A 15,379-nucleotide genomic window follows, 5' to 3' on the forward strand; every position below is an offset into this window, starting at 1 on the left:
CGCTACTTCCCTTACAATGCATGCTTCTCAAAGCTTAAAGTATTTTCTATTAAGTGAATCTATACTAGAACTCATGTTTGTTTATTTTTCTTTAATTACAAGTATGGCCTGTCCATTTCAGTATTCTTAGCTTTTTTGTCTCTCGCTCTCGGGAACCAGCGGTGCTTCGTAGTCAGTGTCATTGCAGATAAATGTTGCCTCGCTATCTCCGGTTTAACATTATGGAAAACTCTCTTCACCTCCTTGTAATCAGACATTCTCAGGATAGATTCGTCCTTAACTTCATCAGGAAGAGGTCTTGAATGTTCGTATGGGAATTCTTGGTCTCTGTGAAGTGCAACTATCGTAGATCCGTCGTCCGTAATTACGATTTTGTTAAAGTTCCTAGTTATCACACCAACAGGTTTGAATCCTACCGCACGTATCAAATGAGCCATTGCTTTCTTATACTTTTCTTATTTTATTGAATTTTCCAAAGAAACAACGTAACCTCAAAGCATATTTGCTTTGACAATTTGACATTGACAAGAATTGTAAAAATGTCAAACTATAAGGATGCTTATACACGATCCTTATAGAAATTAATAAAAACATTATCAACATGGCGTCAAAAACTTGAGCTCGAACAAGCTTTCGAAGCAACTGTAGGGCTACCGCCAATACCGAAAATCGTCAATTGCGGGCATTTTTCTCTGTCACTCTAATTACGCCTTCATTGGAGTAAAAGAGTAAGATCCCCGCAATTTGCGAATTTCGGTTTTCGCGGTAGCCCCTCTATGGTATTTTACGTTCCATTTCACGTTAGTATACTAACGACGACATTGCGGTTTAGAGTATTACAATTAACTTCTGCTTATAATGAAACAATACTGTCAAATCCAATGCATATTTTTATTTTGTAACGCAGCATTGGTGTGGTGAAATTAATTAAATTGATAAATGCTTCTCAAAACACTGATTTATTGATATGGATTTCCCACCAACACCGTCTCCTTCAGATAGCAATGACTATCCTGGAATTCCGCCTTCTTTTGACGCACAAGACAATACTAAGCGACGAAGGTAGGTTACGATTATGGTTCCACAATGTTCCGTTTTTACTTTGATATCAGTGTCAGATTATTCAAGTTTTATTTGTTTCAGTTCATCTCGATCGATAAAGCGTCGACGCTTCGACGATGAGTTGGTGGAATATAGTCTCGGCATTCCAGGGGCTTCGATAGGCAAAAGTGAGAAGCGAATGCGTACACAATCCTACACCAGTCACTTGCCGGAGTTCCCGTTAGTGAGTGCGCCCCCCACGCCCGTTGTGCCGACGCCGCCAGACCGCCGGCGTGGCTCGGGAAAACTGTCTTTGGGCCCGGGTGTATCTAAAAAGTCGAGGCGTAAGGGACAGCTGAGTCAGTTGTCTACAAAGGATCTTGGAAGATGGAAACCTACGGACGATCTGGCACTGATATTGGGAGTGCAACAGGTACTACTTGGCCACAGTCTTGTCATATTTAACTACTTTATATTAAATAAATTTCTATTAATATAATGTGCAATTAATCTAATAAAACACACATTATATGAATGAATTAGTGAGTAGGTAACTCAGAGGATAACAGAACCCTAACTAAGTGTTTTTCAATTAACTTATTTAAATTGAGGCAGGCTAGGGCCAGATTACTACTAAATTGTTATATTTGTTACCAAAAATGTTTCTAATATGGTGTCATCCATATTATTACATCACAAAAAAGAATTGATTTTTTGGACCCCATGTCACTCTTTTTCCCTATCTCTTTAATACCATGGTATAATAATATACTCCGCCTGGTACTCTATTCCGAGATTCGCGTATGGCCTAACTGACACGGGCCTACGTCATCATGCTGTTTACAGGTTCTCAAACTTTAAAATGTGGGAGAATTTTAACCAACGGTGAAAATTATGTTAATGGCATTAATTTTAAGTTATTCATGTAGAAACATAGTAAAATAAAACAAATCTAATGTATTAAATTAAACTTTATTTATCTATACAAGACAAACATTTGAAAAACTAATTCACAGTTACACATTAATTACCAAGCTTACGGCGTGAAAAGTTTGGAAAACACTGCGACTGCTGACACTGAGCGAGAAGGAAATAACAATTAACACGCATTCAACAAGGATGACGGTCAGGGCATGAAGTTATCTAGATCCGAATTGTCAAATGTGACAGCGCTATCCTGTGTTGTCAGTAGTGTAAACAGAATTACCCGAACGTCTGAAATTTCTGTCGTGAATCGGAAGATATTGCTAACGAATAATTAAAAATGACGTGTTATTGTAAAATTTAAGATAAAATACATATAAATGAAAATTATAAAATTATAAAGAAATATTTTAACTTATTAACGATAGGTATAATGTACCCATGTAACATGTTATGTTGAAATAAAGTGGCAATGTTATTGTGACGTAGGCCCGTGTCACTCTGGGAATAGAAGACCATGTTTTATTAGACCATGTTTAATACATTCTGTCACATTTGGCATGACCCCCTCTCCCCCTGTTGCTATATGGGGATGACAACAAGCAAATAATTGACAATCGCTAAAGTAAAAAAACCACAAAACACTATTTTATTGCAGACCAACGACCTGCGCATAGTCCACCGAGGCATCAAGTTCTCCTGCCGCTTCACCCTAGGAGAGCTGCAGTCCCGCTGGTATGCTCTGCTGTACAACACCGAGATCTCCCGAGTGGCTGTAGCAGCTATGAGGAACCTTCACCCTGACCTGGTGTCTGCTGTACAGCAGCAGGCTTTGTATTCAACTGCTGAGGAAGATCTACTTGGCACATTGAATAGTGTAAGCTTTAAATGTTGTAAAAAAGTAGAGACGAGGTTTTAGGCAAAATGAAAATAATTTATTAACAATGTGAAGGTTAGAATACTGCAAATAATGGTTAATTATTTGCTATAAAAATGTGTATATTACAGATTTTGGTCTAACTTGGCACATTTAATTATATAACAATGAACAGCTTTGACAATCCTATGAACACTGGGTAATGATAGATTTAGGATGTTAACAAACTGTTTTTGGTCTTACAGAAAAAGGTCAGTTAATACCAAAACTGGAGACAAACTTTGTCACTCATATTAAAATCTTTGTATTATAATTATTTAATTTATTTATCATGTTGCTATGATTACCCAAATGTTCACACTGTCTTATAACATCCATATCTCTTCTTCCAGAGCTCTCAACCTACAGTGGAGCGATTCCAGGAGCTCTTAGAACAGAACCCGCATGTGTTCTACCCGTCGAGGACTGCCAAGTCACTGATGGCACACTGGCAACTTCTCAAGCAGTACCAACTGCTGCCTGACCAAGTTGTGACACCACTGCCTAAAGGTATGTTTGGATTTTTATTGAATGTGGATTTTTTATGAACTGTCACAATAAAGTGGTATCCAGACGGGACTGATCAAATCAGTTGATGTGATCAGAAATGAAATTGGCGTCAATCTCCAATTTTAGATTTATGGTGATATTAGAGCCCTCTAAATTGAAAAAATGCCCCAGTACGAAAATACTGGCCTCACAAATTGGTATTCTTGCGTCCGCACCTCATTTTATCGGTAATATCGGTAATTATCGGCGGTTGAATTCAGCGAGCCAAATTGGTATTTGCGTACGCACCTCCTGATTCGATCGGGCAATTGAATCAGATTGGCGAAAAATTGACTAATCTGGATACGCTTTAATGGTCTGCTGTTTGGAATAAGTTTATTAGTTATTAGGTACAAATCCCAGATTAGTGTGTGTATCCATAGCAACCCTTTCTTCTTCTTCTTAGGGGCTATATAAGGCTCCACAGCTTATGTATCACTGCGACCATCCCTGATCTATTCTGATTGCCACGTAATACAACTCTCGATGCAACCCTTTGGACATTAATTTAAAAATCAAGGTCACTGATTCAATAATACATTTTGACAGATGAGGAAATTAGCTTTGATACTACTACTGAATGCTTGTGTTGTTGTAAATGCCTTTAAGTCTCGACGCTTAACTTCTAACACTAACACAGATGTTCCCACATTGTTTTATACATTTATACCTCTCTGGAATGCATTTAACAGAAGTTACCTCTTATGAAAATTAATTTTACACAAGACGAGATAAGACACGTGCTCTCTCATTCTGTTTTTACCTTTATTAATTTCAGGCACTGATGAGAATATTTTGACATTTTCTGACGCGGAAGATACAATGAATGACTCAGAATTACCAGATTACAAGGAAGATGGTATTGACGTCGAAATGCAGCTAGCAGACAGGTAAATCACGTGTTTTATTAATTTTATTTATGACTATCTTGACTATCTTTATAAAGGAAATTTGTACTCTTGCTCCATTATGATATTGGATGCTCGCCATTGCCATTAAATTTTGTAATGGTTCATTATATTATAATTTATAGTCAAGATCAAGAATATTAACCTTCGAGAAACTAAGGTTGTGGATCAAAGTTCCGCTTGTATGAATAGTTTTTTTTTCCTATAAAAAAATGTTATCCTAGGCTTACACATGACAGCATTTATTTACAAAAAAAAACATTTGCATCTATATTAACATATTAATGACTTGAGACTGACAACTGTATTATTGTATTCAATTCCCACATTAGATTTGTGAGTTGTGATGTGAGCGACCTAATTACATACATGGTATTACACAGTATGTAATTCACGCGGTCTTTATAGGTGTCCCGTGCCAAGCGCTTTATAGTTCGTGTCATTCACGATGACGCGCAGATTTGTCAAATCTTACCTTTAATAACATGACAATACGAGTCAAGGCACGCGTATTTCGTGAATGACCCGATGTCATACCTTATAGGATACAGAAGAAAGACATCCGCCTGCTAGAAACATCACTGAGCCGCTGGCAGGTGCTGGTGCAGTCGGTGGCGGGCGGCGGGGAGCTGGACAAGCACACGCTGGCCGTGCTGCGCGGCCGCCGCGTGCGCTACCTCATGCGCTCCAGGGAGGTTAGTAAAAAATAATAAAAAAATTACTTCGTCTTTGATCCCATCCTCGTCGCCAGTCGCGACTGATAGGTGTACTTAACAATAAAACAAGTGCGTACGATGGAAGCTCGTTTATTACTGGTGCGCAGGCCAGGATACAGCGGACGCGCGGATTGAGGCGCGGGGACGTCACATGCATACATGTCACCATTCGTATTTATATTATAATTTCGAGAGCTCCGTCTAATTGTTACCTTTTCATGGTTTAACTGCTGGACCAAATCACCTCGATGTCTCACTATTAATCGTGTCTGTTGCCTATCATAGATACCAAATCCCAAAAAACGTAGCATGACGTATGGCACAATTTTCATCTTAGACTTTTTCATCTCATCAGACTATCACAGGTACGTGTACAACGTAAGATAGATAGATAATCTGTTTATTTGTTTGCCACAATACACACAGATTATTCAAATACAAAAATGACAGAAGAGAAAAAAGACAATCAATAGAAAAAACAGAAAATACAAACACAAATAAGAGTCTGACAGATTTTTACAAAAATAGAAAAAGAAAGAAAAAATACTTTACAAATACTTTATAAATACTTTGGTACCCTAAATAAAGAAATCTGTCGTACCAAAAAAAATTACTGAACACCAAAAAAGTAAGGCCTAAAATTACAAAAGTACCACCATATTAATAACGACTGCACTTCAAATTGTATTCAAATACCAAATATATTGAATGATCACCATAAATCATTAATGATCACCAAATCTTGAAGACCAAATTAATGCGATATTTTCACCTAAATAAACCACTACGATTATCAAAAAATGTATAAATATTACCAAATAAAGTAAAATGATGCCAAACTTACTAGCCCCTCCCGCTCAACCCCCCGTACACTGCACCGCATAGTCATAGTCTAATATAAAAGTGGGTTAGGTTAGGTTAGAACTGCGATCCTCACAGAACCGAACTGCTATCAGATAAGTGGGTTAGGTTACGTTAGAACTGCGACCCTTACAGAAAGGAAATGCTACTAAAAAGTGGGTTAGGTTAGGTTGGAACTGCGACTCTTACAAAAACGAAATGCTACTAGAAAAGTGGGTTAGGTTAGGTTAGAACTCCGACCCTTACAGAAACGAAATGCTACTAGAAAAGTGGGTTAGGTTAGGTTAGAACTCCAACCCTTACAGAAACGAAATGCTACTAGAAAAGTGGGTTAGGTTAGGTTTGAACTGCGACACTTACAGAAACGAAATGCTACTAGAAAAGTGGGTTAGGTTAGGTTTAAACTGCGACCCTTACAGAAACGAAATGCTTCTAGAAAAGTGGGTTAGGTTAGGTTTGAACTGCGACCCTTACAGAAAAGAAATGCTACTAGAAAAGTGGATTAGGTTAGGTTTGAACTGCGACCCTTACAGAAAAGAAATGCTACTAGAAAAGTGGGTCAGGTTAGGTTTGAACTGCGACCCTTACTGAAACGAAATGCTACTAGAAAAGTGTGTTAGGTTAGAACTGCGACTGTTACAGAAATTAAATGCTACTAGAAAAAGGTGACGAAGTGGATAAGTGGATTAATTAATTTAATAAGATAAAGATATATTAAATATTTGCACATTTTTAATTAAAATGTGATTACAATTTTGGTGGTCATTTACTATTTTTGGGTTTACAATGATTATTTTGGAGTCATTTGCTTTAATAGGATAGCAATATTTAAAAATTAGGTTATATGTACATTTACATTAAACTGGAGTTCTAATTTTGGTGGTTATTTACTATTTTTGGGTTCACAATGATTATTTTGGTGTCATTTTCTTTTAATAGGATAGCAAGAGGTAAAAATTTGGTTATCATTTCACATTAAAATGGGGTTTGAAATTTGGTAATCATTTACTATTTTTGGGTTAATAATGATTAGTTTGGTGTCATTTCCTTTAATAGGATAGCAAAATGTAATAAAATTGGCAATCATTTCACATTAAAATGGAGGTATCATTTTGGTGATCATTTATTATTTTAGGGTGGTAAAATAGATTTTTTTGGTGTTAAATTTTACTATATCTGGTGATCAGTTAAATAGCAGCCTATAAATATTGATTCAAACAAATGGAATGCTGTGTGCGTCGCAGCAAAACAAAAGGGTAACGTACGTGGTCTCTTGTCACGTTTAAAAACAATCTAAATTTAACAAGTTTCTTAAGCTAGATTTTAGAGGTTAGTCAGTTTCTTTTATTAATTGTTCTAAAAGTCGAAAAAAATGTCCGTCGTCTGACCTATAGTTCGTTTTTTTTAGCATTAGAAATAAGGTAAACAATCTTGATGTGTCTTTTAATTGAAAAACACATTTTAAAAATAACTTACGGCAAATATGTAACAATTATGAATCTAATACGATCATTTATATTCTTCTGCTTTCATAAGTAATAGTTATTGATTTTTAAAAAGCGTTTTTCAATTAAAAGACATGTCAAGATCGCTGACCTTCTTTCAAGTTCTTTCTAATGCTAAAAAAAACGAACTATAAACGTCGGTCCAAAAAATATCAAAAAAATTAAAACCTGTAACAAAAATTTTGTTATTCGCAGACTCCATTATAATTTACAGCGCCATCTGTCTAAAACGTGTCAATCTAAACACGACATGCGGTATTTTAAAAACTGACTCAATTTCATGCTAGGTGGCGGTAACTAGGTGTTTGCGATTTTGTTTACCCTTCTCAATAAAACATGCTCGACCAGTGTCACTCACTCACCTCCGCTGGCATTGCAAAGTGCAAAAAATGCCCTTAGCAACTTGCAAGATCAAGATGATGATAGCTATGTAGTACCTACTTACCTCAAAATAGATGTCAACCAGCAAAATAATGTTCTCATTACTGAATATGTATTTAGGAATCTGTTAAGGGGCCCACTGATTAACAGTCCGCCGGACGGTATCGGCCTGTCAGTTAGAACAAAATTTTGACAGTTCCGAACAACTGACAGGCCGATACCGTCCGGCGGACTGTTAACCAGTGGGCCCCTTAACTGAATCTAGTTGTTACCTATCGGGTTCAGAAACCTAAAAATTACTTAGCAGAGTTCAAACCTGGACCCTTATACCTACCTGACTGGGACGAGATGGGTGTACCAACGTACATAATAAAATATAATTTTGATTATTATGAAGCCTGTGCTTAAGAGTACGGCGTGGACAGTACTTACATAGTTCAACCAAAGAAACATAGGCTACAGGTGTACACCGGGCCCATGATAGAGCGGCTAGGAGAGCACTGGTAATGAGTGTCCACAGTCGTCACGTCCCTCAGCCATGGGGATACGACAAATAAGAAAAAACTTACAGTAGTTTCATTTAAAGACAAAACTCTTTCCGATGGGCTTGTATCTTATTATTGTACGGTTTTCGGATTAAACCTATAAGGAGTGAAAATCTAATTTTTTAACAAACTGTAGGTAGACAAATAAAAACAATTGGATTTAATAAGTATTATCAGGTATCAATTTATTTCTCATTGCATTGGCATGCTTCTCCCACGGAATAACATACCGTAGAAAGTTCTAGATAAACACATTGCCATCACATACTCGGATCCGCCCCAATCAAGCTGATGATTGTCAATATTTTTCAAAGATAATGTAAATTAAAATAGTTGAAGCAATTAATCACGCGTCACGTCAAGGCCTGACATCGCCTGTCTGTTGTGGGGTAGTTGCCATGGCGGTACCCCACCTGGTTGACTGACATATAGTATACCTTCTTGTAAAGACATAAGGGTCATATATGGTCAATGAACAGTGTTAGTATGCCACTAGGGCGGGACCGTGACCATATTTGTGAACTAGTGATCTTGATCACTAATGTTGCATGCACTTGCACGAATTGCAGGATAGAAATATCTGTGGTACGTTTGACCTTGAAGAATGAAGTACATGAAAACGTTGAGATAGCTTATTTTTAGGTTAAAAGGAAATACTATTCCATTCTTTCTAAGAATAAATAAAAATGAAACAGTATGTAAATGGAAAAGTCACGTAAAAAAAATCTCATTTTTTTTTGCAAAAAAAATGTTGATGTCAATTGCTTTGCTCTGGATTAAGGATAGAATTTTTTTTAGAAATCGGTCAAAAAGTAAAAAAAAACTACCATACTTTGGTATTGCAGGAAAAGCTATACATTTAGGTGCTTAAATGAAGTCAATGTGGCGAAGGCCGTGTACAAGCTCTTTGGTCGCATCTAACTCTTGCGTTAGTACACATACTTACTTCACTCACAGAAGGTCGGTAGAGCAGAAGGAGCAGCTCTGCCTTTCTGATCGTGTCTGAGCGAAGTACGTATTCAAATACGAGAGAATTCCCTATGATGTTTTTCACAAAAATGTTATACATATATGTTTGACGACCGGTCTGGCCTAGTGGGTAGTGACCCTGCCTGTGAAGCGGATGGTCCTGGGTTCAAATCCCGGTAAGGGCATTTATTCGTGTGATGAGCGCAGATATTTGTTCCTGAGTCATGGATGTTTTCTATGTATTTAAGCATTTGTATATTACATATATTTTTGTCTGGGTACCCACAACACAAGCCTTCTTGAGCTTACCGTGGGACTTAGTCAATTTGTGTGTCCCTATAATATTTATTTATTTATTTTATTTTTAAGCCGGTCTTCTCCACGCTGACCTCAGTGACTTTTCTTGTAATAAAACTATAGTAACTATAATGAGTTACCATTAGAACGTTGATTGTATGATTGTTTTATTTTCGTCCTCTACATAGGTATTGATTCCGATATCCAAAAATAACACCGACGAGTTTCGGTGAAACCGGATTCCTATCAGGTGCTTACCTGTTTTAAGATATTTAAGCAACATTACTTATCGACCTAAATAAAAGTAACATGAATAGGTGCTCAACGCTCCTGGTGACCTATAAAGTACCTAACTCAATCTTAAGTGGTATCCAGACGGGTCTGATCATATCGGTCGATTTGATCAGGAAAATAATTGGCGCCAATCTCATCTAGCGTCCACACGTACACAATTTAATCACCAATTTTAGAACCATAAACAAACGCACGTACAGATCCTAGCATTCCATAGATACTAACTTCGAAAATTGGCATTTTTGTGTCCGCACCTCCTGATTTGATCGGGCAATCGAATCAGCGAGCCAAATTGCCGTTTGCGTCCGCACCTCCTGATTCAATCGGGCAATTTAATCAGATTGGCGAAAAATTTACTAATCTGGATACGCCTTTACCCAGACAACCTTACCATAAACAAGACCGAAGTGATCCCATAAGTGTACCGCGAACAAAGTTTTGTGCGGTACATTAAAAATCCAGAAATGGTCCTTCGAACGCCCTGTGACATGGCGAGGAAATGCCACCAGTAACTAAGCATTTCCCTAGTATTAGGCAGCACCAGCAGTGATACTAGTACTAGCAGAGAAGACCGAAGAAATGGATTCTGATGGAAGGCCATTTATCCCTTTACCTGTCCAAGGGATATATTTTTCCCACATACGGCACTTCAAACATGTGTTCTATTTTCGATGAGTAAGACTGACATTCGATTGTCATTTTTTAAATGTCAGCGTGGTAAAAGGTATATAGACATCATAAGGACACCTAGCTTCTGAACTGTGGCGTGGAAAGCAAGTGAAGATACTACCACATTAAACTGTCCACAAATTCGGAGTAAAGAAAATGCCAAACAATTCTTTAACTGTTATTGTCATCGGGCAAGAAAATGCCGTGGCGATGAGTGCTGCGAGCTGCGAGTGCAGTAACAAGAGGCTGAACCGGTCGTCATCAGGCCCCGTAGACAACATCAACAACATGCCAATCTAACGCTCCGCAACGGAACGCAACTGTCACTGTCGCACTAATATGGAAGAGTGATAGAGAGACACAAAGCGATTCGATAGCGAAGCGCAAGCGATTGTTTAGGCCGCCAGTTGCTGCCACGTCCTACTAGGAAGTCAAGAGACTGGCAATAAAGATTGGCCATTACTTCACCGAAAAGATCATAGCTCTTAAGTTAAGTACGCATTTACCATGCTCAACCTTACAGGAGAGACCACATCGTAATTACTTACTTATTTTGTTCTTTCAAATAATAATGGTAATACCAGCGCTCCCGAAGAATAATTGAGGGTGAGAGACCAGGGTTATTACCGTGAACCACTTAGTTCATTCGTTTGTCTATTTGCCTCTATCGTTCTTGCATATTGGAGTGATAGAGATGCAAATAAACGAAACTTCGATTTTCGATGTTCGCGGTAGACCCTCAGCTGTCAATAAAGCAAACCTTAATAAGTATGAGCAACACGTATGTGACATCTGAAATATAAATCTCAAATTTGAATACACGTGCTTGTGGTAAAAAAAACTGGCTTATTACATTAGGTCAATGGTAAATAATACAGTTAAGAAAATTTACATAACATTAACATACAATAGGTACATATGGTACTTATAACAAATGTTCGTATTTATGTTTTCTATAGTATCTACCTAATCAATAACTTGAAATGTACATTAACAACGGGTGCGTTTAGTAGTACTTTTGAGTGTAATACTATTTAATTGTAATATTTAAATTATATTCAATATTAAAAACGTACCATTGATATAGAAAACCAACAAAACAGGTTTCTTATCTTGTTGATAATCAGTTAGTATCATTATCCGACAGTAAGTGTTTATCTGCTAAACCTTAATTAACAATTTCCTAATGAACGTAAGGCATGTACTTTCTTGTAATCTACTCCATTTTGATAAACTAATGCATTATTTGATAATTTAAAGCTTAGTTGTTGTACAGTCACCTGCAATAATATGTTACACAACGAAGGCCGCAAAAATATCTGACACGATCTTATTTGTAGAGCCATAAAAGCGTGTCTCATATTTTTGCGGCCTTCGAAGAGTAACATATTATTGCAGGTGACTGTACCTATGTTTCTTATCGTATCTTAACATTATGATATCTAAACAATATTAAGAATATAACCGACATAAGGAATATACACATTATGAGAAAAAATTTGTTAAAAAATTGAATAACATGACATTTTGAGCCTTACGAAACTCAAAACAAAACTAAAATAAATAAATAAAAATTCTACCAAAATTGTTATTAGCGTCGATTCCAGTAAGTATTTAAATACAATTTTTCATTCTTTAAATTGAAACTAGTAGGTTTGACCTGTAATAACTCATGTGCTAGTTTTGTCATTCTTGCCCTGTATCACTCAATCGTGTTACCTAGGTTTTAGGTACTGTGTTAGGCATTTCATGAAAACAATTTCGCTCCAGTATGCCGTTAAACCCTCACGATCAATGCTTCGCGTGGACAATAATGAAAAAGTGGTACAGCTTTTTAATGTACCTACATTCGTGCTACCCCTGACACCCGGCTCAAGGCCGCAGCCCTAATGGTTCTGCCGTATGATTTGTCGCTCACTATCAGTCGCATCGATACAATATACGTATTGATTGCCCTCGTTCCCATTCATCTATTCTAAGACCAGTTGCTTAAATATATATTCTGATTGTGACACCGTGCCTTTATCTAAGACTTCGTAATACCCTATGGGTTTTTATCAGCTATTATCACTTGAATATATGATATCAAATTAACAATCTGCACCTATTTTCCATACCGCTAAGTCTTGTAAGATTCGAACCGCTTGCGACAAAAATGACTGAGCACAGTATGCAGTGGTTATTGACGACAGGTAATTCCATTGTGTCAATGTTTTGCGAGCCGGAGTGCTAAACGTAGCATGTTTACACAATACCACTTAAAACACGACCATTGTTTTGCTATAGCCCGCGCATTGATTCAAAACATTTCGAGTAGCCTGAAAGGAATACTGGAGGAAATTGGTTCATGTCCGGTGGATCTGCCGTGCCAGGTTTGAGTGATGCTGTAATTTCTTCGTTGATTACTTAGTGCTTAAGTGAGGTAAATGTTTGCTAATGTACCGATAAGAAGTCTTTCGTTACTGTTCGGAGAATATCGTCATATTCGGGGAATCAGTCGGTGTCAGTTTGAGTGAAGTTGCTGGTCGAGCATAATCCATTCTCTTGCATGGTGTAATGTGTATCTTAGTCGGAAAGTATGATGGGTGCAATAATAAAATATTTTTAAAGCAATAGTAGCAAAGGTGGAGAGATCTGACTGGCAGTTCAAACTAATTACCTACATTTTGTATGTTGTTCCGTACATTAATACGAGTATTATAATACTATATTACATACCTTCTCCTATTTGCTACATTAAAAAATGTAGGTACGTAGTTTGGATTACCAGGCTAATAACGAGATTTGACGATGCGAAAATAAGCGATAGTGGTTAGCAAAAATACAATTTTCTAATATTTCATAAAGCCATATTCTAGCGAGAGATACCTACATAGCCAGTAGTTTTTCCTCAATTTCCTTAATGGTGTTAGTTCAAAATAATCAATACCAATAAATTAAATGGGGTGTTTATTTTATTGTTATATTAATATGTATTACCTATTCTGCAATGAGGAGAGCACAGAGTATCGTTGTCGCATTGTAATATGGTTTAGATTTACCACTTATTGAATTATTTAGGATATTGTCAGGTGTATTACAAGCATACTTAGATATTCAAATAATTTGGAATTTTAAAGTAACAAATATATTTAAACACCTTTGTAGACAAGTGTGTTCTCTTATTCTCTATCATCTTAGCGTTTATCACATACTATCTCAGCTTCTGCTTCGGAGCCTAGGTTCTTAGGTAGGTGCAGGCAGATAAATTTATTACAAAGTTACTATTGAAATCAGCTAATATGTTAAAATTACGGACCTGATTGATTGATTGACCTAAGACCGACGGATTACTAATATGTTGCATAAAATTTATTGTCATATTTTACTTTCGCATAGCAACCCTTGGCAGAATCATCATTTCGCAGAATTACTTTTTGCATAAGTTTCATGGCATACTGTTGTTTCGCACAATTTTGTAAAGCTGAATAATGCAATGGCATAATGTCAATTAGAAGAATAATCCTATAATCGAATAATTGTTTTGCCAAAAATTGCGTCGCATAATATTTACTTGGCATACTGTCTTTTCGCACAATTTCCTTGGCAGAATAATTCATTGGCATAGTGTTGATGAGAATAATATTTTCCGTACCCTACTCCACCAATGAACACCTACTCCAACAGTTCCTATTGAGCAGGGGTCGCAGTTCTAACCTAACCTATAGTTCTGGGAGCAGTTTCTTTTGAGTAGGGGTCGCAGTTCTAACCTAACCTAACCTACAGTTCTGGAAGCAGTTCCTTTTGTGTAGGGGTCGCAGTTCTAACCTAACCTACGGTTCTGGCAACAATTTCTTTTGTGTAGGGGCCGCAGTTCTAACCTAACCTAACTTACAGTTCTGGCAATAATTTATTTTGTGTTGGGGTCGCAGTTCTAACCTAACCTAACCTATAGTTCTGGCAGCAATTCCTTTTATGTAGGGGTCGCCGTTCTAACCTAACCTAACCTGTAGTTCTGGCAGCAATTCCTTTTATGTAGGGGTCGCAGTTCTAACCTAACCTCCAGTTCTGGAAGCAGTACTTTTTGTGTAGGGGTCGCAGTTCTAACCTAACTTAACCTACAGTTCTGGCAACAATTTCTTTTGTGTAGGGGTCGCAGTTCTAACCTAACCTAACTTACAGTTCTGGCAATAATTTATTTTGTGTAGGGGTCGCAGTTCTAACCTAACCTACAGTTCTGGAAGCAGTTCCTTTTGTGTAGGGGTCGCAGTTCTAACCTAACCTATAGTTCTGGGAGCAGTTTCTTTTGAGTAGGGGTCGCAGTTCTAACCTAACCTAACCTACAGTTCTGGAAGCAGTTCCTTTTGTGTAGGGGTCGCAGTTCTAACCTAACCTACGGTTCTGGCAACAATTTCTTTTGTGTAGGGGCCGCAGTTCTAACCTAACCTAACTTACAGTTCTGGCAATAATTTATTTTGTGTTGGGGTCGCAGTTCTAACCTAACCTATAGTTCTGGCAGCAATTCCTTTTATGTAGGGGTCGCCGTTCTAACCTAACCTAACCTGTAGTTCTGGCAGCAATTCCTTTTATGTAGGGGTCGCAGTTCTAACCTAACCTAACCTATAGTTCTGGAAGCAGTTTCTTTTGAGTAGGGGTCGCCGTTCTAACCTAACCTAACCTGTAGTTCTGGCAGCAGTACCTTTTGTGTAGGGGTCGCAGTTCTAACCTAACTTAACCTACAGTTCTGGCAACATTTTCTTTTGTGTAGGGGTCGCAGTTCTAACCTAACCTAACTTACAGTTCTGGCAATAATTTATTTTGTGTA

General features: G+C 37.4%; 2 protein-coding genes across 2 annotated transcripts in view; one reads left to right on the forward strand and one right to left on the reverse strand.

Annotated features, from left to right (window-relative positions):
• Nucleotides 1–80: 80 nt before the first annotated feature.
• On the reverse strand, nucleotides 81–486 carry LOC134790215 (large ribosomal subunit protein mL42). Its single transcript, XM_063761050.1, has one exon. The coding sequence runs from the start codon at nucleotides 435–437 to the stop codon at nucleotides 96–98; it is 342 nt and encodes a 113-aa protein (XP_063617120.1). The 5' UTR covers nucleotides 438–486; the 3' UTR covers nucleotides 81–95.
• A 393-nt stretch (nucleotides 487–879) lies between these two features.
• The window catches only part of LOC134790179 (microspherule protein 1), a 29,808-nt gene continuing 15,308 nt past the window's right edge, over nucleotides 880–15,379 (forward strand). The window contains exons 1-6 of the mRNA XM_063760999.1: nucleotides 880–1,062; nucleotides 1,144–1,474; nucleotides 2,624–2,842; nucleotides 3,235–3,391; nucleotides 4,209–4,320; nucleotides 4,883–5,033. Of these exons, the coding sequence (XP_063617069.1) occupies nucleotides 968–1,062; nucleotides 1,144–1,474; nucleotides 2,624–2,842; nucleotides 3,235–3,391; nucleotides 4,209–4,320; nucleotides 4,883–5,033 (1,065 nt within the window). The 5' untranslated portion in view covers nucleotides 880–967. The remainder of the gene's footprint in view (nucleotides 1,063–1,143; nucleotides 1,475–2,623; nucleotides 2,843–3,234; nucleotides 3,392–4,208; nucleotides 4,321–4,882; nucleotides 5,034–15,379) is intronic.

Source organism: Cydia splendana, chromosome 4, assembly GCF_910591565.1.
Source record: "Cydia splendana chromosome 4, ilCydSple1.2, whole genome shotgun sequence".
NCBI classification, from domain to species: Eukaryota; Metazoa; Arthropoda; class Insecta; order Lepidoptera; family Tortricidae; genus Cydia; species Cydia splendana.